The sequence below is a fragment of the Aphis gossypii genome, chromosome 2 (genome assembly GCF_020184175.1).
Source record: "Aphis gossypii isolate Hap1 chromosome 2, ASM2018417v2, whole genome shotgun sequence".
NCBI lineage: Eukaryota > Metazoa > Arthropoda > Insecta > Hemiptera > Aphididae > Aphis > Aphis gossypii.
In genome coordinates this window covers 79,279,795-79,306,691 of record NC_065531.1, presented here as the reverse complement: position 1 = coordinate 79,306,691, position 26,897 = coordinate 79,279,795, and the positions used below count along the sequence as shown (strand labels likewise).

The 26,897-nt window shown below is 27.0% G+C and overlaps 4 protein-coding genes across 9 annotated transcripts; 1 reads left to right on the top strand and 3 right to left on the bottom strand.

Moving 5' to 3' along the window:
• Positions 1 to 416: 416 nt before the first annotated feature.
• On the bottom strand, positions 417 to 3,095 carry LOC114122750 (uncharacterized). Its single transcript, XM_027985506.2, has 4 exons — positions 2,678 to 3,095; positions 1,707 to 1,811; positions 1,006 to 1,174; positions 417 to 869 (listed from the first exon to the last, which is right to left on the bottom strand). Exons 1-4 carry the CDS (start codon positions 2,900 to 2,902, stop codon positions 607 to 609), a joined length of 762 nt encoding a protein of 253 aa, XP_027841307.2. The 5' UTR covers positions 2,903 to 3,095; the 3' UTR covers positions 417 to 606.
• Positions 3,096 to 4,151: 1,056 nt separating this feature from the next.
• LOC126549864 (uncharacterized) lies at positions 4,152 to 6,726 on the bottom strand. The gene is made up of 12 exons (XM_050200257.1): positions 6,297 to 6,726; positions 6,037 to 6,227; positions 5,877 to 5,972; positions 5,716 to 5,811; positions 5,555 to 5,650; positions 5,394 to 5,489; positions 5,233 to 5,328; positions 5,072 to 5,167; positions 4,911 to 5,006; positions 4,750 to 4,845; positions 4,524 to 4,635; positions 4,152 to 4,440 (listed from the first exon to the last, which is right to left on the bottom strand). Exons 1-12 carry the CDS (start codon positions 6,356 to 6,358, stop codon positions 4,152 to 4,154), a joined length of 1,422 nt encoding a protein of 473 aa, XP_050056214.1. The 5' UTR covers positions 6,359 to 6,726.
• Positions 6,727 to 13,395: 6,669 nt separating this feature from the next.
• On the bottom strand, positions 13,396 to 17,763 carry LOC114123596 (metacaspase-2-like). 5 transcript variants are annotated; one of them, XM_050199680.1, is made up of 8 exons: positions 17,454 to 17,761; positions 17,119 to 17,298; positions 16,784 to 17,020; positions 16,451 to 16,687; positions 16,274 to 16,354; positions 15,979 to 16,179; positions 15,685 to 15,885; positions 13,404 to 15,614 (listed from the first exon to the last, which is right to left on the bottom strand). In XM_050199680.1, exons 1-8 carry the CDS (start codon positions 17,578 to 17,580, stop codon positions 15,442 to 15,444), a joined length of 1,437 nt encoding a protein of 478 aa, XP_050055637.1. In that variant the 5' UTR covers positions 17,581 to 17,761; the 3' UTR covers positions 13,404 to 15,441. The 5 variants fall into 5 exon arrangements, with proteins under 5 accessions (XP_050055640.1, XP_050055637.1, XP_050055639.1 ...); XM_050199679.1 differs by having other exon boundaries at positions 13,406 to 15,614; positions 17,119 to 17,355; XM_050199683.1 differs by lacking the exon at positions 17,119 to 17,298 and having other exon boundaries at positions 13,396 to 15,614; positions 17,454 to 17,763.
• A 2,912-nt stretch (positions 17,764 to 20,675) lies between these two features.
• LOC114123583 (regulator of chromosome condensation) lies at positions 20,676 to 26,770 on the top strand. Of its 2 annotated transcripts, none has more exons than XM_027986613.2 (12): positions 20,676 to 21,039; positions 23,218 to 23,338; positions 23,691 to 23,765; positions 23,835 to 23,968; positions 24,075 to 24,167; positions 24,231 to 24,308; positions 24,368 to 24,555; positions 24,615 to 24,806; positions 24,864 to 25,074; positions 25,166 to 25,417; positions 26,179 to 26,328; positions 26,406 to 26,770. In XM_027986613.2, exons 2-12 carry the CDS (start codon positions 23,235 to 23,237, stop codon positions 26,564 to 26,566), a joined length of 1,638 nt encoding a protein of 545 aa, XP_027842414.2. In that variant the 5' UTR covers positions 20,676 to 21,039; positions 23,218 to 23,234; the 3' UTR covers positions 26,567 to 26,770. The 2 variants fall into 2 exon arrangements, with proteins under 2 accessions (XP_027842414.2, XP_027842413.2); XM_027986612.2 differs by having other exon boundaries at positions 20,676 to 21,198.
• Positions 26,771 to 26,897: the final 127 nt, after the last annotated feature.

Here is a 26,897-nt window from a genome sequence, read left to right as displayed (position 1 = left end):
ATATTATAATCCAGTATTCCAGTATTTATGTGTTCAGTAATATTATTATTATAAGAAGACACAAAATTAAGTTAAATGAAAATTATATTTCTATATTCGGTTAAAGAAAAACTCATGGGAGTAAATAGTGAGGTAGGTTGGGTTGTAAGTATATAATTAAAATATTTATGTGTATTGTGTAGTACTTTAATAATAATAGTTTTTAAAAAATTGGTTTATGCGGCGGAGGAGGAAAATTTTTTTCTCGAATAAGAAATAAAGTTTAAAGATTTAGACTAATAATTACGATACTCTAATATCCGTAGTTAATTTTAAAATTCTAAGTAAATGGTATCTTTTAACATTTCATTTTTAATCAGAAAGTCTGATCATACATGAAGGATATGATATATAATAATTATAAAACAACTAAGATATAAACATGAACTCATTTATATATTATGAATATATATTTCAATAATAAAATAATAGATTTGTCTATTAAATAAAACAGATTTTATTGAAAGTTTTATGAAAAAAAATAACAAGTTATTTATTATTTATGTTACATAACAATATGAAATATTTGAAAACTTAAAATGCAATTAATTTAAAAAATCTTATGTATTATTCAATAATCAATTTTTTTTTATGCTTTTTTACTTTTTTAGGTGTTTCTTTTTCTATCTTAATTTCTGTTTTTCTATCTTCGTTGTCAATTGTATTAATATCATATTTATTTGATAGTCTTTTGGTAATTTTTGACATTAATTCCGATCTTCTTCTAGTTGCATCTTCTATAGTATCAACTGGGAGTAAAGTATTGTTACTTAATTTTTCTTTCTTAACTCGATTACACATGATGAATGTCCCAGCTAAAGGAACCACATCTGAAAAATAAAATAAATTTAATCTTGTAACTGGATATTTGACATACAATTGTATTTTCAATTACAATGATAGCAAAAAAGGGTTCAATTAATAATTATTATTGAATCAAATTCTTCACATAATTATTTTACTTACTTAAAGATAAATTGCTTGTACTTTCACATGGAGTTACTATAGTAATATTTGTTCCTTCTTGACTTCTGTAAGGAATCAAATCAACTTTATCTGACATTGCGTTTTTAATTTCCAATTTTTTAACTTCGTTGAAACTGATTGATTGTGTAAGTAGATCATTAATATCTATCTATAACATTCCACCAATAATAGTTATGACTTTATGAGCTTATAAACACTAAAAGTATACATACCTATTACATTTGCATTATTATAATAGATATGATTTTTTTATTATTATTGAAATTTAATTCAATTATAATTAAGATGAAATATTAATATTAATTATCAACATTTAAATAATTTAAATCCACGTAGTGGTGAATTTTAATTAATTGAATAATTATTTATTACTCATATAGAGTATTTGACCATCGCATAGATGTAATTAGTGGATCATTGTTGAATATTAGATTTAGAGGTTGGGATATGAAAGATGTTTTAGGATGTAGTAGACACTAGCTATACAGTTAATATTATTTATTAACTAGGTATATAAAAGATTTAAGTTATGATTTTAAATATTTTTTATAACAAATGGAAATAGCATAAATTAAAAGTTTAAAATTTTTTTCTAAAGATTGATCATACTATGTTTATACATTTCGATTTTAGAGATACAAAATAGGTCTAAGAATGCAAAATGTTTAATATTCACTTACATCATCAGGGCATTGCAATGTCCAAACTTCGTAATCATCTGTTAAATTTTCAGAAAACAAAACTCCATTATCTCTATTCAGTTGAGATGTATCTAAACTTATAAACTGTAAAAAAAAAAGGTAATAGTTTAGTGACAGGTGAATAAAAAAATATTGCAATTTCTTAATGATTAATACATTACCAACATTACCTATTATGATGTTAAATGATTTTAGGCTTCTAGAATGAAAGTTTAAATATAGGTACTTATATTTACCCATTACTTACAATTTTTGTTTAACACGCTCATTAGCATTTTTATTCATAATTATATACCTATTTAATCAAATCATAATTTAAAGAAAATTAAGTATACTTATAAATTGACTATATTTAAAACATTGAGATTTTATACAGAGTGAATCCAAATTAATTTCTATAAAAATTAATTTATAATGAATAAATATTGATAAATAATATAATTATCATGCTAATGAGTATTTAAAAACTTTTAACATTTCTTTAACCAAAAACTAAGTGTACATTTAAGGTATATACATATCTGTATTCTACTATGATTTATACCTAATCCACAGTATTTTAAATTTATTAATTAGGTAGGATGAAAAAAAACAATGTTTGATATAGGTATCTCAACCAAAAATGATAATATATTATGAACCAATTACAATCCGTTGCAATCGAATAAAATACTTAATTTATTGCTATAGATTAATATGTAAATTTGTTTTGTTTATAACAGGTTATTTTTCCTAGATTCTTTGCGGCAATAAAAAACTTAAAAACCTCTGTTACAAATGATAACTAGGTTTTTTACTATACTTAAATTTTTAAGTAGATAATTTTTGATCAACTCCATTCATCATGTCGCTGAACACAGTACATATACCTAACCTATCTACTATTTACAGATCCTGATTAATGCAATTATTAGAAAACTAAGCGAAACAATATCAATTTGAATACTTGCCTCGACAGGCTTGTCAGTGGGCAGTTGATAATCTTCCAAGTCAAAATCATCAGTAACTTTTCTAATACCGTACGCCTCAGATGTGGTCAACGAAAGTAAACTACACTCATCGTCTGTTTTGAACTTTTTTTGCTTATGTTTGGATTCGACGGAGGACGGAGCTTTGCGTTTAAGACTGTTCACCTTGATCTTGGTCAGCGAATTTATGTCAGAAACGCCATTCATCGTCACGGTGATGTAAACCGTAATAAAACCAACAAACGATATTTCGATTTTTGACTATTTCATCTCTCGAACTTCTCGTAGTCTCGAATCTCTGCACACGTGACTACTGACTAGGACGTTATCAAAAACTAAGTAGTCGTGCTGATAACGAACTACGTCACTACGAAGAATACGTGATAAGTGATTCATATCATTCATAGAGTATTTATCATAGTGTTGTCTTTCCAAGAGTATCAACAGTGATGCCTTCCTTGAGACCAAAAACATTGTTATTACCACTTACTTGCCAAAATATAATATATTATTATAATATATAAGATTATTAACTATTAATATTATTCTATTATTGTGTAGGTAAATCATGTTATAATGAATTCAGTTACTATTTTAAGTTTTAATTTTAGAGTTACACAATGGTTGAATGTTACATTTAACACTATTTACATAAGTTATATATGGTTTAATGGTTATAAATAACAATTAATTCATTATAATTTATAGTATTATAGTAATACACTAATACTACAAACTTTATAGTATACAGTATATTAATATTCCATTCTGATAAATGACAATGTTCAATGATGGAAGAATTTAGTGAAAACAATAAAAAAAGCATACATAGTATTGCCCGTTGCCAATAATAGGTAAAAAAAATATATATACTTGTATAATAGGTACAATAAATACCAAATAATAATATTATTATAATTTATTCACTTGTGTGAAATTCAGGCCAAAAAAGTTAATTAAAAACTACAAAATAGGTTATAAAATATAATAATATTATGATTAAAATAAATACAAAATTTAAAAAAAATGTTAAATTTAAAAAATATTATTAAATTACACATTATTCATTTCTAAATAAAATAAGTTTGTACATTTTTTTGTTATTGGGGTAATATTTTTTTTCATACTTATTTGATTTGAGGGAAATAAAAAAGTTGTTGTTCTATACCAGTGTTTCTTAAACTGTGTTCCGCGGAACCCGCAAAACTAAAGTGCTTTTTTTCAAAATGTTCAAAAATCTTACTAAAGATTAACGACTAGCAGGGAAAAATGTTTTAAGTGTTACAACTATTGAAACAAAGTACAGAGTTTAATTATCGAGCGGTAATAACATATTGTTGAAAGTTTAATATACGTAGCTAAAATCTAAAAAAACGTAGGGGTTCCACAATTAAAGTGAATATAGAAAAGGGTTCCATGAATAAAAAAGTTTAAGAAACGCTGTTCTATACAATGGTTATTGAGTAAAAATGTGGTGTTTTTTACCTGTAGATGAACAGCTACAGCCTGCATTTTCAGATGTAAAAATTTTATACTTCAGTTTACGGATAAGGTCATCATAGGTTCTGAGTTTGACTTGCAGTCTCTTCACCTGCTTTTTTAAATTAACATTTTGGGTTTTTTGTTGGTTGAACTTACATTTTACCATTTCTAAATTTCTTTTAGCTTTCCTGGGTGTATCAAAGTGACTTGGGGATAAATCCCCTATTGTATCTGGATTATATCTTTTCTTGTTTTGTCTTGAACTTAGAAATAAAAAGACCAACATTGTACAAAATATAAAATATAGTAAATTACTATAAATTAGGAAAAAAATGAAATAATATACTTCACATCAGGCAATTCATTAGAACCTCGTTTTTTTGGTATAACACAGATACTGTTTGTTAATAACATGATTGTGTCAGGTGTAAGAGTCTCTTGATGAGATGATTCAACAACTGTTAAGGTTTAACTCATTTAAAAATTGCTTAAATTTATAAGTATCAAAATTTAATATCGCATTTATAAATTGTTTAAGAATTAATTTTTTGCAAAATATTATTGATAGATACCTGTATTTGTGGATACTTTTGGTTCTGGCTCTGAAAAAATATCTCCTGGTATAGTAACACATTTTAAATGGCCGCTTGGTGAAAAATCTTTGTTGTCTGAAAAGTATCGAATTTATAAATTGTTTAAGATTTATTTTTTACAAAATACAATTGATAGATACCTGTATTTGTGAATATTGGTGGTTCTGGCTTCACAATATTATTTCCTGGTATAGTAACACATTTTAAATGGCCGCTGGGTGAAAAATCTTTGTTGTCTGAAAAATATCGAATTTATAAATTGTTTAAGATTTATTTTTTACGAAATATAGTTGATAGATACCAGTGTTTGTGAATACTTTTGGTTCTGGCTCTGAATAAATATCTCCTGGTATAGCAACACATTTTAAATGGCCACTTTGTAAAAAGTCTTTGTTGTCTGAAAAATATCGAATTTATAAATTGTTTAAGATTTATTTTTTACAAAATACAATTGATAGATACCTGTATTTGTGAATATTGGTGGTTCTGGCTTCATAATATTATTTCCTGGTACTGCAATACTTTTTAAATAACCACTAGGTAAAAAATCTTTGCTGTCTGAAAAATATCAAATTTATAAATTGTTTAAGATTTATTTTTCACGAAATATAGTTGATAGATACCTGTATTTGTGAATATTGGTGGTTCTGGCTTCACAATATTATTTCCTGGTATAGTAACACATTTTAAATGGCCACTTTGTAAAAAGTCTTTGTTGTCTGAAAAATATCGAATTTATAAATTGTTTAAGATTTATTTTTTACAAAATACAATTGATAGATACCTGTATTTGTGAATATTGGTGGTTCTGGCTTCATAATATTATTTCCTGGTACTGCAATACTTTTTAAATAACCACTAGGTAAAAAATCTTTGCTGTCTGAAAAATATCAAATTTATAAATTGTTTAAGATTTATTTTTTACAAAATACAATTGATAGATACCTGTATTTGTGAATATTGGTGGTTCTGGCTTCATAATATTATTTCCTGGTACTGCAATACTTTTTAAATAACCACTAGGTAAAAAATCTTTGCTGTCTGAAAAATATCAAATTTATAAATTGTTTAAGATTTATTTTTTACAAAATATAGTTGATAGATACCTGTATTTGTGAATACTTTTGGTTCTGGCTCTGAATAAATATCTCCTGGTATAGCAACACATTTTAAATGGCCGCTGGGTGAAAAATCTTTGTTGTCTGAAAAATATCAAATTTATAAATTGTTTAAGATTTATTTTTACAAAATATAGTTGATAGATACCTGTATTTGTGAATATTGGTGGTTCTGGCTTCATAATATTATTTCCTGGTACTGCAATACGTTTTAAATAACCACTAGGTAAAAAATCTTTGTCTGAAAAATGAGCCTCACAAACTCTATATGATGGTAGATATAGTTTAATTCCACAAGCTTTTAACCATAACTTCTTGCGGCCTTCATCCTTAGGAAAGCTGAAATAAAATGAATAATAGTACTATAAAATTTCAAAAAATATTCTTCTAAAACGAAGGTATACTTACGAATAAAATGATTTTTCATTATTCTTATCATAAGCTTTGCAAATTACACACTTCCTAGGCATCTTACCTACTAAAAACTTAAAACCAAGTATAAACAACAAAAATATGGAATCGTAAAAAAGAATACCTGAAAGGCTAAAACTAAATGGCTAATACAAATATAATGTATAAAATCGACAAATCTCAAAGTCTCAAACGGCTAAATAGTTGAAAACTTTAAAATTTGAAATCGTAACTAGGAAGGATAAAAATAATACTAATGTTATATTATTATTTTGTGCACGGTTGGGTATTGATAAGCAGCACGGTGGCACGGCAAAATTATTGTACAGTCCCATAGTTGTTCTTGTGCGCTTGTGCGGTTATACGATGTACTATTATTGTGTGGTAACGTGGTATACTGGTATTATCATTATCGTGTAATACCACGAATAAAGATCTACGACTAAAGATTAATCGTGTGTAATACTGTAATAGTGTAATGTATACGTACGTTTAATATTTAACCTTAGCGTTTTCGTTTTAACGAACAATAAGATTATTACTTAAATAATAGTCAATAACAATTAATAATGAATAATTAAAGTTTTACGCCTGTTGCTTGTGCAACTGTGCAGCTTATGGCTGTAGTAATACTAGTAATAGACGTAAATCTGACGGTGGATTATTGTTTTTTTTTTGTTTTTTTTGGGGGGGGGGTGATTTAATTACAATAATAAATACCCAATCGTAACTTGAGTTGGAATATAATTTCCAAAGTGAGTTTGAAATAATTATATTCATCCCAAATCGCTAGAGTATTTAATTTTATTTAATAGGTATTAATTTAATAAAACATTCTGTGTTGACGATTTACATTTTACAAAACACATTAGTTAGGTAAGTACCAACCTGGTTTTTTATTTTGTGAGAAAGTTGCAACAAATCATACACACGTTGATTATAAGAATAATTTAATGCTATTTTTAATGTAGTATTATTTATTTCAGAGTGTTTTTGGTTGAAGAACAGAAAATTGTTGTTATTGAGTTCTCTGTTCCCGACTAGTACCTAATTGAAAAAATAAAATAAATAGAATAGATAGATCTATTCTATAATCAATATTAATTGGTAGATAATAATCTACAGTCAAAAATTAATAAATAAAAGTACATAGGTATTAGGTACCTATATAATATAATTAGTACATTTTAATGTAGGTAATCTATTGGCTTTGTATGAAGATGCTCATAATATACACTTAACAATAATATTGATTAATAATGATTAGCCACAAGGTTTTTACCTCACATCCCTAGGTAATATAGGTACCTATAAAAATCTGGGCGAGACCTTTTTGACCAAAATCGTACCCTTCCCTTTTCGGCCGAGTCACTTTGCGACCAATTTTAAAAAAGTCTGATTCCCTTTTCGACCAAAACAAACATTTTTGTAAAATTATGGCAATTAATATAGTTATGTAATTTTGAAAAATTATTATAAGTATAAGTTGCATAAAATATAGAAAATTATTTAAAATTTAAAACTATCTATATCATAATTAGGTATTTTTATATTAATATATCACAATATGTATAATATTATATAAAAAATAAAATAATAATAATAGGTAATTTTGTCAAAAGCTACAAAATACTATTATTGTAAATATTTGTAATGAATAGTACCAAGAAATTTGAATTTGATCTGCAAAACCTTCAACACTTAAATATATGAAAGAATATAGTGATAATTTTTATTTTGTGTGTATTATTAATAGCGTTTTGTAAATAATTTCGTTAAGAATTGTATTTTTACGAATAATAATTTTCAGATGCAATTGTAAAATAAATTGAAAAACCTATAAAATTAAATTTTATACTATTTTCAAAATTTTTTTTATAATATTGTACATATATATTGTGGCATATCAACCTAAAAATAATGTTAATATATTAATATTCTTATATTTTAAAAATGTTCTATATTATATTATTATACAACATTTTTGCAACTTATAAAAAAATTACACAGCAGCAATCATTTGATTTTTTTACATATTATATTAAGTATATAAATTTCTGTTTTGGCCGGAAAGGGAATCAGTCTTTTTTAAATTTGGTCAAAAAGTGAATCGGCTAAAAGGGGAAGGGTACGTTTTTGATCGAAAAAACCCGGACCCAACTAGTACACTACCTGTAACTAGCCCCTAGATTAGGAGATTTCATCGATTCCGCCAGACCTTACTGGCGGAGTCGATACTGGCGGAATCGATAGGTCCCTCCTAGATTCGGAACCCAACTCAGATGCGCCGGCCTTAAACAATACAAATGATAATCGTCCAAACGGAATATTATTTTTTTGGTCGGGGACTTATCGATTCCGCTAATGTAGCATCGATTCCGCCAGTATCGACTTTACCAGTTCAGGTAGTCAAAAAACAACCTATCATTTCCGCCACCTACCAATTTATACCTCAATCAGGCACCTGCTGCTGTCAACCTGTTAACCTGTTGTTATTATAATACATCTGCAAAATAATTCAATAATTACTGATATCTATAATATAAAAATGAATCGCAAAAGTGTTGTAAGCGCATAACTCAACAACGCCTGGACCGATTTCGCTCATTCTTTTTTTGTTTGGGTCGTAATTGCCAGGAGAAGGTTCTTACGGACGAAACAATGTATAATATATACAAACAAAGAAATCATTAAATTATTATAATTAAATTAATAATCAATATAATAAATACAATACAATACAATATATTATATTATATACAAAATAAGACAAATTAAATTTAATAACAATTTTTATCATGTATAGTGTATACCTATATTGTATTATTTATACATATATATATAGTTAAAAGTTGAAAAATTTTATATCTTATAATGTAATGATACCAAACTGATGAAATGTGAACGATAATTTTTTTTAGCTTCATAATCTTTTAATTTATTCGGGAAGATTTTTTTTTTCATGGCGGAATCGATAAGTTGTTTTTAGACTACCTACACTGGTGAAGTCGATACTGGCGGAATCTATTTACCTCATCCCCTAGTATAAAAAGGTCTGGCGGAATCGATGAAATCCCTTTTGGTCAACATTATTATCTTCGCCTAAATGACCATCGTCCATAAAAAATCTCCGTATCTACCTAATAAATACGTAACATTTTTTTTTTTAAATTTTTCAATGTATTTTTTTTCTATGTACCTAATTATGTAACAATTTTTTGATATAGGTATTCTATAGACTATAACCATGTAAGTAAATATATATATTATATAAAATATTTGTTTAATAATTTGTATATACCTACATTTATAATAAACCATAATAATATTAATAAAATAATAGGTATACCAAATATATTAATTTTATGAATATATATTTGAAATATAAGAGATTAAACTGATTAAATTATATAGTAATAAAAGTCATTGACATTTGACTTCATCTTAAAACTAATTTTGGGATCTTACTATCTTAGTATCAAAAAAATTGTATTGTTACAAATGTAGACTGTAGTTAGGTTATTCGCTTTTTTTATGATTTTCATAATTAAATATAATCATAATATAAACAAAATAAAATAAAATAAAATAATTGTTATTTGTCATTTGTACTTATATAATTTAAAAATTGTTAAACAATTAATTGTTATTGGTTGGTAAAAATTATTATATAAAATAATTATCATAATAACTTAGTAGCATTGTTTTCTAATATTGTGGCTAACTCCCATTAGAAAATCTAATATGCTGCTTATATCATTATTTTTAATTTGCACACATAAACTTTTTAAGCGATATAGAAATAGATACCTATGTCAAAAAAAGTGTTACATAATTACATTGTAAAATTAAAAAAAAGAGGTTATGCATTTAGTTGATACAGGGCTCTTTTTCCTATTTTATTTACCGTGTTTTGATTTCGGAGCTTTTTTTCCGAGTATTCACATATTATAGTGCAGCGATGCTCAGAAGTGTATTCATTCAGAATACACCATTAATTATTTGTATTGACTCGGTCTCGAGTCTTGCCAGTCTTGATAACATTAATTACTTATATTTTACGTACAACTAACAATCTAACTATCACAAACACTTTCGTTTTGAATTACAAAAATCGAATATTTTTTTTTGTTTTTATTACGAGTGTCGAATTTTAAAGTTAACAGAAAATATTTCAAACGTATATTCTCAAATTTGATTTGAATTTTATTAAAATCACAAGGAAGAAGGAATTTTTATTATCACATCGAATTTATAAAAAATTATCATTAGAATTTAAATACATTTTTAAATCTGAACCTAAACTTATACACGTGCACGATTATTAAGAACTGGCAATACCAATTTTAAAAACTATGTATATAATGACATAACTAATAATTTCATATTGATCTATAATTCAACTAATACAAAAAAATAAAGAATTTCATACAAATTGTAATCCCAATTTTATAAATTATATATTTAATATATATTCCAGTCTCAAAGATTGACGTTCAATCTTTAGTAAGACTTTTTTGAGAGGTCTGTTATCTAATCTTATTAATTTATTTCAATTTATTTTCACAAATATACAATATACATAATATAATATACAAATATTTAAATTTATGCGGGAAATATTATTTTTATATCACTTATATTATCTACCTAGATGATTGTTGACGACAATTCGTTTAGAGCACGGTTAACTAGCAGCGCCTACCTAGTGGTAAATAGCCGAACTATATCACCGTACACACATAGAAATATTGGAGTTAAATTCAGTTTCAATCAATTGTTAAGTAACTAAATGTTAAATTAACTGTGATTTGTATATTAAATAACAACATTGGAGTGTTGTATTGAATTTTGAGTCTTACATTACGTATTGTTAGAACACCTATTACGTATATCCATCGTTAACCATATTCTATATTTGAAATGAAGAAAAAAAATGTATTCTAAGTATATGAATGATTAAATTAAGTTTTTGTTATGTAACTTTAAAATTATATACATTAATAACTTAACAATTCGTGTTTAGTCATTTTAACATCTAATATATTGATAACCGACAAGCAATGTTGTTAATATAATCATAGAAATGTTAATTTTACTCTTAATAAATTGTTAAATAGTATAATAATATTTGTGGTTAAAACAACAACAGAGTTTTTGTAATTTTAACAATTTTTGATTTTAAGATTTACTACTAACTATGCTTATAATAACAATTGCTCCATAATGTGATTTTGAATTATGAAGTTGTTTGTTAAATTAAATAATTTGCGTTTAAAAATTGTCTTAATTCCTGACATGTATACGTTATACCAGTAGAGTTAAAGTGTAATTCGCTATCTCCATCTTGGTTAAAGTATAAAGGATTGTTCTATAAAACGGGTATGGTAGTGGTCTTAAAAGTTAATTTGGAAATGTACTTATTCGGTGAAATATGTGGGATGATCATAGGTAAAAGTAGAATCCTATATTTTATTATTAAACCAATGTGTACTATTGGTTTTGATACACATTTTTATGCATTTGAAATAGAAAAAAATTCAAGTTCTAGTTCAGAACTTACTGGATGTTATATTACTAATTTGCCTGATCCCACTCCCACCATTACTAGAGTTCTAGCTAATGGTAAAATATATGTCGCACTAAAATATGCTTTATAAAATTGTACCTAAAAATGTCATTAGCTCTACCATTAAAAAAATATATTTTAATTTAATGAACGAAGAAAAAATGTTCCATTTAATAATATTTGTTATTTATATTTGTAGTGTACCTATTATTTACATTGAATTAAAAAAACTGTATGTAAATTATATTGTTTTAATAAAAAAAATATTAATCATGAAAAACAGATTGTATATATTATTTTCAACACCAAAACCTTGTCCTTGCATCATTAATCTGTTAATGAATTAACTATACTCTATAATAGTACAACTGTTGTTGATTTAATCAATTTTGTTGAAGAACCTTAATTCTTAAGTTTTCAGTGAGATTATTTAGAAGTAATAAAAGTCCCTATAGTTATTTTAGCAATAATATAAATTAAGAGACTTGAATTAATAGCTGGTGAAATACACAATATATATTATATATTATATGTATATAATAGGTACATGACTTTGGAGAGTCCAATAATCCTGGAGACTGGTAAATTCCAGTAATTCCAATAATAAAATACAATCCATGTCCCATAATTTTACTTGTTTAAATAGTATATTTTTCTTACTAAATACAACCCCGATAGGTAGTCTAATGGTATAACGCGTAGGAATGTAGGTAGGACATTTGTTAGGTAGTAAATGTGGATGATGGTCATGGGTTCGAACCCCGTTGGATGAGAATAAAACTAGATTAATTTTTTCTAAAGAATTACAATATTTTTAAAACAGCTTGTTCTTAATTCAACACTCCGTTCGACAGCTATTGATATCACATAAAAGTTATTTTGAACACAATAAAATATTTTTAAATTTGTATAGGTACTACATGTTATTTTGACAATAAGTGGAATTAGAATAACCTATAATTAGTTGTGTAATGGTAAAACATTTATAGATGTTAAATTAACTCCAAAATAATTAAAAATTACTACCTTTAAAAGAACTTATTTTGACTTATACGTCCGATGTTGTATCAACGCCAAGCTTCTAGTGAGTGAAAACCTACACGCCATCTTAGTTATTTTAACACCAATTCGTGCTAAATTAAATAATTTTTTCTATGTGTGTAACAATTTCTGACCGCGGCTGTGCCATACAAACATTACAAACCCACTACCGACGCATAACCTGTTTTTTATAATCGTGTACACGTGTGATTAAGATAGATCGTTAAAAAATGTGATAACTACGATTCTCCTAATTTGAAACTATCAGCAGTACTGAAAATATAAATTTTGAAGATATCAAAAAAGCTGTAAAAGCCAAATTTGCAAAAAACAGCGGTTAAGAAATTTTTATATTCTGCGCATTCATTCTAAAATTGTAAAAAAATTGGAAATTTTCAAAAACATAAATATATATTATGTTATATCAAAAAAGACGTGTTCAATGTTCATATGGAAATTTCCCTCAGACCTTCATAGGAAGTTCGGAGGCATTCTAAATTTCTAACAAGACTCCAGATTGTGCACACATACGGCCATCGACCTCCTTCCCCTAATATGAAAACATGCTAGCTGCACCCTACTGATCACCAAACAAGTAATGACAGAATGTAGCAAATACAGTGAATTTAGAATAAATTCAATACTTCCAGAACATTTATCAGAATCTTTTGGTCATAAACTCATAACATATACTTACAATTAGTCACTAGCGATTTTATTGAAAAAGCAAATCTTCAAAATAAACAGTAAATTACCAAATTGTACACACTTTTTTTTTTGTGAACCGATCAACAGGGGTAAACTGCTTGCTTGCGCGTCACGCTACTTACCCCTGCTAACCATCATTTATTAAAAAAAAACTATACATCACTATTGAGCAGTATAGGGTCAATCTCCCTCTCACTAACTCATACATGCAGACTTAACTATATATACAGATATAGCAGGGCTCTATACCCACAACTTGCTCTTCGAGCCACATTATATCAATCTTAACTAAGTATAAAGTTTCTTCTTTCGCAGCTTGCATGGCCCGTTAATCTTCTTATTTTCTTGAAATGACAAACCTGATGAACTTGTCTACCGCATCCACACTCTTTTTTTATTTTTTTGTTAAACAATTTTTATGTTGTTTATTTAATTATTAAATTGTTATATTACTACTCCAAAATTAAATTTTTATTTTTAGATAATAGTTGCTTTTAAATCTGATATTTAATTGTTAAATAGATTTTATGTTGCTTATTTAATTGTTGATATAAATGTTGCAATAAACCGTTTCCGAACTATTGTTCGTAATCGGATGAAGACTTTTAAAACACTCTGTATGTATAATAACATTTTATTCAAAATTCAATACTCCTGACTTCACACAAATACAGTTATAACTGTTATAAATCAGCTCGTCATAATAGTAATGTCACGCTCATAAACAAGATTCTTTTAAAATTGATGGATTGTTTAATATATGTGATCATTTCGAATCAATCGAAGATTTTTAAAAGATACATGTTTACACGCTTGACTTTACTATGATCATCGAATGATTTAAAACAGTTGTCACGGGGTTTGTAATGAATTTTGGATTGAAATTTGTTATAAAATAGTTAAAAAAATGTGTAAAAATTTCGAAGCTACCGAATAATTTTGATGGAATCTTGTTTACGAGCGTGCCGTCACTGTACGGCGAGCTGACTTAAAACGGTTATCACAGAATTTGCGGTAACGCTAGAAATTCGAATTTTGGACTAGAATTTGTTATAAAATATTAATATAACCTTTCAAATAATATCATAAATATTTTATAACAAATTTCAATCCAAAATTCATTACAATTACAAACCTCGTGACAACTGTTTTAAATCATTCGATGATCATAGTAAAGTCAAGCGTGTAAACATGTATCTTTTAAAAATCTTCGATTAATTCGAAATGATCACATATATTAAACAATCCATCAATTTTGAAAGAATCTTGTTTATGAGCGTGACATTACTATTATGACGAGCTGATTTATAACAGTTATAACTGTATTTGTGTGAAGTCAGGAGTATTGAATTTTGAATAAAATGTTATTATACATACAGAGTGTTTTAAAAGTCTTCATCTGATTACGAACAATAGTTCAGGTATATCAACAATTAAATAAGCAACATAAAATCTATTTAACAATTAAATATCAAATTTAAAAGCAACTATTATCTAAAAATTAAAATTAAATTTTGGAGTAGCAATATAACAATTTAATAATTAAATAAACAACATAAAAATTGTTTAACAAAAAAATAAAAAAAGAGTGTGGATGCGGTAGACAAGTTCATCAGGTTTGTCATTTCAAGAAAATAAGCAGATTAACGGGCCATGCAAGCTGCGAAAGAAGAAACTTTATACTTAGTTAAGATTGATATAATGTGGCTCGAAGAGCAAGTTGTAGGTATAGAACCCTGCTATACCTGTATAATATATAGTTAAGTCTGTATGTATGAGTAACAGCAACTATTATCTAAAAATTATGTAATAAAAAATCCAGCCTCAAAATAGCCGAGTAATGTTGTGAAACAGCTTTCGCATCTTTTTGAAGCAGTACCTACTAAGGTGAATTATAAAATTGGCTTTATGTCGTGGAGCAAAATATTTCTCAGATGGATTTTCTTCGATATTGTGATTAGAAGGATTTTGTTCCATCTCATTTAATTCTTTTGATTCTATAAAGTTGAAAATTTTCTTAGTAAGAGGTATTAATCAAAAAAAAATATTAAAATTTAATATTTTTACCGTTCTCAGGACTGCAATTTATGTCTTCTACATGATTCTTATTTCCATCGCTTATTTGTAGTGATGGTGTTATTTTGTCAGTTAAAGGTTTTAGTATAACTTTGTATGGTGGTGTAATATTTTGTGGTAATCGGTTTTTAACAGTGTTTTGATTATAGACCATTTGTTGTCTCATATAATTTTCCAAAACTTGTTTTGATACTATAAAGTTTACAATTTTATATAATAGGAGCGACTATTGGACAAAAAATGTTAAATAATTTCTTGTATTTAAGAGGCGAGAAATATTTTTACCGTTTTTAAAATTGATGTTGATATCCATTATGTGATTTTCAGTTTTCAGTTTTATCTGTATTAAAAGCGTGAATTTTTTTTCGAGAGGTTTTATTTTATAATTTTGTGGTGCAATTATATCAATGGGGAATCGGCTTTTATAAGTTTTGTGATGCCAGGCCGCCATTTGTTCCATATAATTTTCCAAAAATTGTTTTGAGACTATAAAGTTTACAATTTTATATAGTAGAAGCGGCTATTCGACAAAAGAATGTTAAGTAATTTCTTATATTTAATAGGCGAGAAATATTTTTACCATTTTCAAGGTTGATGTTGACATCCATTACGTGATTTTCAGTTTTATGTTTTATCGGTATTGGAAGTGTAAATTCCTTTGCTATGTGTATATATATAATTTTACATATTAGGAGCAACAATTCGACAAAAAATGTTAAATAATTTCTTATACTTGATAGGCGAAAAATATATTTACCGTTTTCTGGTGTTGTGTTCATCATTTCAATGGAGTTTTCCACTTCGTTGTTCTTTTTTTCTGAAGGGATAAATTCCTGAGCTAAATGATTCAAACTGCTTTTGTGTAAAATATTATTAGTGTCCATAAATATTTTCTTGTTCCTTTCTAACTCTGCGTTTTCAAGGTTGATGTTGACATCCATTACGTGATTTTCAGTTTTATGTTTTATCGGTATTGAAAGTGTAAATTCCTTTGCTATGTGTATATATATAATTTTACATATTAGGAGCAACAATTCGACAAAAAATGTTAAATAATTTTTTATACTTGATAGGCGAAAAATATATTTACCGTTTTCTGGTGTTGTGTTCATCATTTCAATGGAGTTTTCCACTTCGTTGTTCTTTTTTTCTGAAGGGATAAATTCCTGAGCTAAATGATTCAAACTGCTTTTGTGTAAAATATTATTAGTGTCCATAAATATTTTCTTGTTCCTTTCTAACTCTGCGTTTTCAAGGTTGATGTTGACATCCATTACGTGATTTTCAGTTTTATGTTTTATCGGTATTGAAAGTGTAAATTCTTTTGCTATGTGTATATATATATAATTTTACATATTAGGAGCAACAATTCGACAAAAAATGCTAAATAATTTCTTATACTTGATAGGCGAAAAATATATTTACCGTTTTCTGGTGTTGTGTTCATTATCTCAATGGAGTTTTCCACTTCGTTGTTCTTTTTTTCTGAAGGGATAAATTCCTGAGCTAGATGATTCAAACTGCTTTTGTGTAAAATATTATTAGTGTCCATAAATATTTTCTTATTCCTTTCTAACTTGGTATTTTCAAGGTTGATGTTGACATCTATTACGTGATTTTCAGTTTTATGTTTTATCGGTATTGAAAGTGTAAATTCTTTTGCTATGTGTATATATATATAATTTTACATATTAGGAGCAACAATTCGACAAAAAATGTTAAATAATTTCTTATACTTGATAGGCGAAAAATATATTTACCGTTTTCTGGTGTTGTGTTCATCATTTCAATGGAGTTTTCCACTTCGTTGTTCTTTTTTTCTGAAGGGATAAATTCCTGAGCTAAATGATTCAAACTGCTTTTGTGTAAAATATTATTAGTGTCCATAAATATTTTTTTGTTCCTTTCTAGTTAGAACTTTATTAACTTATTAACGTATTAACTTTTTTATTAAATATTCGTTTTCATATATTTTTCAATATTTCATGAACGCAAACTTTAAAACAAATGACAATAGACAAATAATAATTATCAATTATTGTTTATGATCAAAATAGTCAATTATTTACTATTAATAGCAACGGTCAGTAACAGTTTCATTTTAGCCATATAATGTAGGGAACGTTTATAAAAAAAAACATATTTCATCCTAAACATAAAGTTAAAATTAATTTTTATTTTCATTCTAGAAAAGTACGTATAATATAATATATTACTGATTTATTATAGTATTATACTATTAAATAATATGTTAAAATACTTTAAATAAACCTAGACTCAGTCAATTTACTATGTTCTGAACTTTCTGTGGATAATATTAGTAATGTTTCAGGAGAAACATTTTGGAAGCTATTGTTAATACGCTAGATTTTCTAAAATCTATATAACTATACCTATATTTAATATTGTCAGCCTAAGATTATGTTGTTATAATTAATAATGTTGATAATTAGTTAACTTATTTTGATCTACATTTACTATAATATAGTAAGATTTATTTTTGTTAGCAATCAAATTTTATACGGATGCATTCCTTTTTAGGACAATGAAGTGCACATAGATAGGTACCATGGTGTCTGCAGTTATTTATAAATAATATAATATCTATGTATTCGTATTTCTTATAATAATTCACAGATATATATATTATACATCTATGTAATAATCTTATTCACTCGTCGTGCGTATTATCGGTTATTAAAATATTAAAATATTAATTATATTTTTCATCAAAACAGGAAACGTTGTTTATTAGTATTGAATAAATTTATGGATATACTATATTAGCACGGTATAGTTGTGTACAGATAACGTTGCGAAAGAGAATGACTAAAATAATTGTTTTATTTATTCATTTAATTTTGTTTCTTCATTGAAGAAGCATCGGTAATAAATATTGTGAATTAAATTTAATGTATATTTAAACCAAAACTTCCTCCGAAATACTTCTTACCTACGCCGATGTATTCGACTGATCCAATTCCATCAACATAAAGGTAAGTATAAGAATTTAGACAATTTAGTAATACCTACGCAATTATTATTTTAAGTAATACCTAGTCATTATAATTTATAGGTATAGTATTGTACTCGTCTGATTATTTCCGTAAAAAGTTAGTTAACTTTAGGTAATATTATAAATACTAACACGCAGGGCTTATTCTAAAGCGCAGTTGAGCGTATATTATAAATTATAACGCGTAATTGAAATTTGGAAAAGCTAAATGCACAGTTAATAATCAATTTTTGTTCCATATCACTCTCGTTTAATTCTTTTGACTCTATAAAGTTAACAATTTTCTAAGTTAGAGGGATTAATCAAAAAAAAAAAATTTTAATTTAATATTTTTACCGTTTTCAGGACTGGAATTGACGTCTACTACGTCATGATTTTTAATTTCATCGCTCTTCTTTATTGATGGCGTTCACCTCTTGAGTCTTGGCTAAAGGATTTATTTTACAACGGTGTGGTGGTATGATATTTAGGGGCAATAAGCTTTTAACAATTTTGTGTTTCCAGGCGTTTAGACCAATATAATTCGCCATCAATTGTTTTAAGACTTTGAATTTTACAATTTTATAAGTAAGAGGGATTAATCGAAAAAAAATAAAATTTATTCTGATATCTAATAATAAAAAGATATTTTAGCATTTTCAGGTGTTGTGTTTATCTTCTTAATGGAATTTTCAATTTTATTGTTCTTTTTTTTTTTTGAAAGAATGAATTTCTTTGCAAGAGGATTTAATTTGGATTTGTGTGGTAGAATGAAACTTAGCGTCAATACACTTTCGTTGGATTTTTGATTACTGCAGTTATTCTGTTCCATATCGTTTTTGTTAGATTTATATGTAATATATAATATATTATATAATAAGGAATTATCATTTTTTTTTATTTTAATAAAAATAGAATTCTAATAATGGGATAACGTGCGAATTAATTGTGTATGCAAACTAATCAGCAATCACGCATATACACGTCATCGAGTGACCGCGACGGTCTACGCAAAGGCGGATTTAGATATGTGGTGGCCCGAGAATTGGAATGCATTGTGGCAGCTCCTTATATACATAAACAAGAAAAATGATATGTTTACTTATTACAATATCATAAAATTGGGGGGGTCCCCGATTTCATGGGGCCCCTGGGCTGCAGTCCACTCAGCCCTCCTCTAAGTCCGGCTCTGGGTCTACGATCATTTTAAGTAACAAAATATACATATTATTACTATTGTACGTATGCAATTGCTAACTTACATAACGCACACAATAATTAACACGTCGGATTCTATAAAATATCGCTGTACGATATTGCTATATGATGCGGTGGAGAGTACAAAATCAGGTAGAGTTCTATAATACCTAGTCTTATTATAAATTATAAGTATCAATCGTGATTGATAATTATAACGACCAGATATAACGATTTAAAAAAAGTAAATTTTAAAATTTAGCTTCTCCTCTCTGTCGTAGGTAAATGTCCAATGCGTAGATATACAATATATACTATTCTACCCATTTTGCTCATGTCATAGCCGACATAGCCCATTTCCTTCTATAAAATTTGTTATTTTTTTTCTTGTATTATTATTATTACCTATCTTCTTTAATGCCTTCACATTTAATCAAATAAAAATTCTAAGTAAACTTAAACCAAAATATAAATATTTAAGTTATTTTTAAAGGTAAAAATACCAAGTGTAAAATTTGAATAAATAATTACAAAACTTAAAACGAAAGCGTCAAACGTAAGTACACACATTATACACGATATTCAACTCTTTCCGAAAGGCGGCATTATCTGCAGTCAGCCGGTACGTCGTTGTGGCGTCACTGATTATAACGACGAGTTTCCCAGAGAAATCTCTGGCAACGACGTTGATAAGACCACAGATAAAAATGATAAGACTCCCGCGGGAACAGCTGCTACATGGACGATTTTCCGTTACGGAATCCCCACCTGAAAAATACCGGCGTCATTTGTGGAGAGGAGGTGCAACGGGTGTTCGCGCATCGTCTACGCACGGCCGCCGAGATTGCGCACGAAAAAAGAAAATCACCGAAATCCGAATCATCGTACCTCACTTGACACTTTTACCGTCGACCGACCGAAATCGCTCGAACGGACAACGGTCCACACGTTTACACCGCGATTCCTCGTTTTTTTATTAATCAGTTATTAACTGTTATTATTGCTATTACTGTTATTATTATTTTTTTTTTTGTTATTATTTCGTTTTTCGTTTCCCCGGGACGGCGATACCCGTGATAAGTCAAATATTTTTTCCCGGTACTGGGCGCTGATAATTTTGACGTCGTGTGCACCGTTTTTTAACGACTCGCAAGGTTCGTATAAAAATTTTAATCTCGCCTAGCTACGGTCCTCTTCTTTGCTGCCCGTCCTACGGTTTCCGAAACCGCATTTTAATTTCCACGTAATCCGCGTAAATCAATCGCGCTTTTTAACCTCGTCGACGATCGACAGAACACACCGTCCATCCATAAGTGAGTATTAAATATTGTTCCGTTACGTTTTGGCGGTAAAACTTGAAAGCGGTAGCATACTCATTAGTCAATAGCAGACGTTTGCCATAATATGCACTAGTTTCTTAAAACAAAATCCACTATTTCTGTTGTTATTTCTTGCCGTGACTAATCAATTAACAGTGTCTGTTAAATGGGAACTTGCTGTTGTATGATACGTGATCTCGATTGTTTTCATATTACATAATATTTTTTGAGTAAATTTGCTTAAACAGGAGCACCATTATTAAAACACATCCAGTTTTCTGGCAGTTGCGCCTAAAGAATAGGGTATTTTAAAATATTGAATAACTTAATATAAAAAATTATATACTAAAAATCTAACTTATTAAGAATTAAAAACAGATTATTTTTCATATTAAAAAGACCTATTTTCTATCATACGTACTGAATTTTAATTAATCTAATTATATGATAGAAATTCTAAAAACAAATTTGTAGACTCACTTATTAAAATTTAAAGACTTTAGTTACATTTTCCAATTTTCAACAATAATACTTTTTCAAAAAATAAACAGAAATTAATTAGGATCCAAAAAGGTATATTGAAATATTCAAATTCATTTTTATATAAAAATTCATAAAATATTTAGTATTTGTTTGGTATGTGACCTATTAGGTGCCAACATTTATTTATTATTATTATTATTTTTTAAATGGGTACTGCCTATATGGAATATGTTTTATTATGTTTATTAGCTGCTCATTTTTTTTTGTATAATTTATTACTGAATACTACTAGTGCAGTTAAAATTAAAAAAAAAAATCTTATCAATAGACATGTCTACACAAATTAAATTAGACAAGAATGATTACATTTGAATGCCCTGTTAGATTTAAGTACCTAGTTTAAGTGAATAAATCTTGTGACAAGTAATAAATAACTTTTAGTATTATTTGAGTAGACTGAGTTTTGAATTACTTAAGATCAGTATACCTATGAAAAAAAAGCATTTGTTTTATGTATAATAAAATTACAATGATAATCAAGCACATGTACTTAATAGATATATTATAACGTTAACACTACATTTAATATCATGTTTTGATAGATTATATAATATTAAACTCGGTGATACAGGTTACACATTAAACTTGGTTTTTCGTTGGTTGGTCACATACTATGTGAATACTAAATACATACTTCAAAATTAAATAAAAGATTTCTTGTACTATGTGGATGGGTTAATTCCTAACTGCTGACATGTGTCAATTGACTAAGATTTGATATTTAATAAAGTTTACCTTTTGGTTTTTATTATTATGTGTTATTTGCTAATATTTATTGTTCTGCATTTAATAATATAATTTGTAATATTATTTTGGTTATCTTTATATTCGTCATACATAAAGTTTTTTGAAACTAAAAACTTGAAGAATATTTTATCTAATTTTAATACTTACCTTATTACTAAGCATTAAAAAGTAATTTGTAATTAAAGATACTATAAATATCTAATAAGTAGGTTCTTCTTGGTATTTGAAACTTGTTTATCTCCACCGAGGTTTCCCTAGTGAAGAAAAATATTAAATCTATTTCCTTAAGAATGGATGGATTTGCTCATTATTCTTAAGTTTGTGATTTAAAAAATATTTTTCATTGTTTTTAAAAACTGATTGGCATATCGTTGGTATTTATAATTATAACTGAAGTAATTATCATAGATAATTTTGAATTTAATATAAAAATGAATTGATTTTGGACGAAATGTTGAAAAATATTGATTTCACATGAAACTTATGTCAAAAGTACATATCATACAAAGCTTTCACATCCAATTTTATAAATGGGCTGTGGAGTACTGGATACCTACTATATTTCTTGTATAGTTGGATACCTATAAAAAATGTATTAATAAATTAAGATTAAAGATTTTACCATAAGAAATTATCTGTAACTCAAAGTAAACAAATTGTACACCTACCTAATATGTTATTAATGTTTGTAGAAACTTATTGTTGCATAATTTTGGTTTTTAGATATATTTTCTGTTAGAATGGCTGGTAAAAAGAAGGCACCAACTAAAGCAGTAGCTAAAAACACAACAAAAACCAATGCTGAACAGACTGATGTTCCAAGTGATGTAACCGAATTAAATGGGTATGTATAGTTATAATTATTTTGTACAGATTACTGTAATTTATTTAAATATGTCTTATAGTTTTTTAAAAGTATAATTAAAAATGTTTATGTGCTTACTTATTTATATATAAATATATATTTAATAGACATTAATGTATTTTGAATATAGTATAGGTATTTCACTCCATGTGAAATAATCTTATAAGTTATAACTAATTCTTCTTACTATATATTTAGTAAAATGTTTTATTTTATTTTTACCTAGATTTTAATAATTATTACAATATATATTATTTATACTGTAACTACAATGTAAATAATATTGTTTTGTCCTAATGTGGTTTTAAAATATTTATAATTATTTTTGTAGAGAACCAATAGAAGTAAACGGTGTAACTGGTGTAGAAGAACTTGCAGAACCAGATGTGATATCAAAAACCAATGGGTGGGTAATATTTAACTTAAGTTTTATTTATTTTTTTTTTTTAATGTTTCTTAATTCTTTTGTTTATAGTAAGCAAGTAGTTAAAACAAAAAAAAGCAAAGGTCAAAAAAATAATGTTGAAGTTGAAGTTTCTGATGATAAACTGATTACAGTAAAATCAAAACGAAATAATCAATCAAATGGAGATGAGAAACAATCTACAAGTAAATTTATTAATAATGAATAATAATGAATGTTGATGGATACTGATACTGAATAGTATTATATAATATATAATGTATTGTATTATAATATAATATTTTATGTTAGGCAATCCTAAAAAATCTATTTCAACTAATGGTACTGCTCGAACTAAACGTAAACAAGAACCTGAAAACCTGCCACAGTCTACAAGTTCTAAAAGTTAGTAAAAGTTTTTAATATTAAAAGTAATTTATAATTTTATAAATATATTTAATTAAACAGGATCGAAAAGAAAATCGCTTGAAGAACAAGCTATTGAAGTTAAGAGAAAAAAGACTGAAAAAACATCAGATAAAATTGGTAAACTAATTTATAAACTTGGTGACTTTTATTTGACCTAACTATGTATTTTTTTCTAGCCATTGATAACCGAATTGAAACACCTGGTATTATGATGATCAAGGGGCGAGATATAGTGATAGCTGGATTATTTGGTTTAGGCCCTGATCGTGAACAACTTACCAATCTTACTGAATTGAAGAATTACAAATTTAAACTTATTGCTGCTGGAAGTATGCATGTCTTAGGTGTCACTGAAGATGGAAAAGTAATTAACTGTTATTTAGTGTCTTGTAATTTAATTAATCGAGTTATTCTTCATTAAAGCTCATGTCGTGGGGTTGTAACGATGAAGGTGCATTAGGTCGAGATACTTCAGTTGAAGACAGTGAAACTAGACCTGGAGTTGTACAAATTCCTGAAGAAGAAGGTGCAGAAATATATAGTATATCTGCTGGTGGTTCTCATTCTGCAATACTTCTTAGCAATGGAAATGTATATAGTTGGGGCACATTTAGAGTAAGTTAAATACAATTCATAATCAAATATTTATTAATTTTATACAATGGATTGTAGGACAAAAATGGAGATATGGGATTTCATCCAGACGGAAAGAAACAATTGACGCCTAAGTTAATCATGAGCAATGTGAAAAAAATTGCTTCTGGTATTAATCATCTAGTCATGTTGTCTAAAAACAAAGTTTACACAATGGGATGCGGAGATGAAGGACAGCTTGGTAGAATATGTCAAAGGCATTCCAATAGAGATTCACGTGTTGGAAAACGTGAGTTAAATAGAAGAAAAGAGAAAAAACATTTTAAATTACATTATATTCTATATATTTAATGTTTGCATTTTTTTTTATATATATATAGAGCTACTTTTAAATCCTCAACTGTTAAATTTACGCAAAAAAGTTGATGATATCTGGGCTAATTATGATACTACATTTTTACGTTTATCAGACTCTTCAATTTACTCTTTTGGTCTGAATGCTCATGGCCAATTAGGTGTTGAAAATGATGATAAATGTGTGTACTTCCCACAAATGTCAGAATCTTTAAGTCGTCTCAAAATTAAGTCAATATCAGCTGGAACGCAGCATGTTACTTTACTTGATGAACAAGGTTTGTCTATTGCATAAATAGTTTATATTTCTAATCTCTATTAAAGCTTATTTCAGGTATCCGCTAACTTGTTTACTGTGTATGTGTTTGGTAAAATATAAATCCTAAAAAGTAGTTATACCGTCTCTTTAAAAATATTTATTAATAATTGAAAAGTAATGTTTTTATCATTTTCATTATGCTAAAAAATATAAATATATTTTTATAAAGATATGTTTATTCTAAGGGATAAAAATTGATAGTGCCTACATATTTTGTTATTTTTTTATTCTAAAATGTATTATTTTGATACTGTATATACCATTTAAAAATAGTGTCTGCCTTAGCCCGCAAAATAAATTATAAAATTATATTACTTAATAATATGATATAACGACAATTGACTATATACGTTGAAGTGAGTTATGAATGTAGATTCAAGATTCTTGACAAATAATAAAATATTAATTTATTTTAGTTAAAATTGAAAGGTAAGATTAATCTTTGATTGAAAACAGACACAATGATAATGGTTGAGCGTCACTGGTATGTGATGCCCATGGAAGTTTACATACTCAAACCTCTGAAAACTAGAAATTATTTATATTAAATATAACACTTAACTAGGTTTATAATGAATTAACATATCTTATTAAGGTATACACTTTTAGGGATCACTTAAATATCTACTTTACTATGTGTGTGTGATCTACCTTGAATTATTTTTTTAATAATTGTGGTACACTTTTATTATAAATATTTTATTGTTAATTATCATATAGGTGCCGTGTATGTATTAGGCGATTATAAGGATGGCCGTTTGGGAATGGATATAGCAGAAAACCAAAAGGTTCCCAAAGTGTTATCGTCATTGCCACAAATTAAACTCGCAACTTGTGGTTCGGATAACAGTTTTGTTGTTACTGAAAATAGTAAGATTAATCGATTAAACTTAATCAAACAAATCATTTTGTTCTGAGAGCTCATGTGTCATTATTAAATTTTTCAGATAAATTGATGGCTTGGGGTATTGGTTTTGAAGAAAAAGATGACAATGATGTTATTTATTATATACCAACCGATGTTGATGCAGCCAACAGAATAGATCAGAAAACAATAGTTCAGGCAACTTCTTCAGATTCAGCTGTATTTTTGCTGTTACAAGATTAACTTGTCAACATTTAATATTTTTATGATTATTATTTTTTTTCTTGATAACTTATGTTTTCGTTCTAAGTTAGAAAATTCTCTTTGATATCCGTTCTGTTATATCAATTTTTATGTATTTTGAAATGCTAACTTGAACAAAATCATTTATTCATTCCTCAACAGTATTTTTTTTTTGACAGGATAAACTTACTTTAAATACATTTATTCAATGTTTTATTTTTTTACCATAGAACTGATTTACAGTTGCACACATGTATTGTATACATGAAACACATTTAGTTTGTCTATCAATCACATTTTAAGTTCATTTGAAATGTAATATTTTTACTTA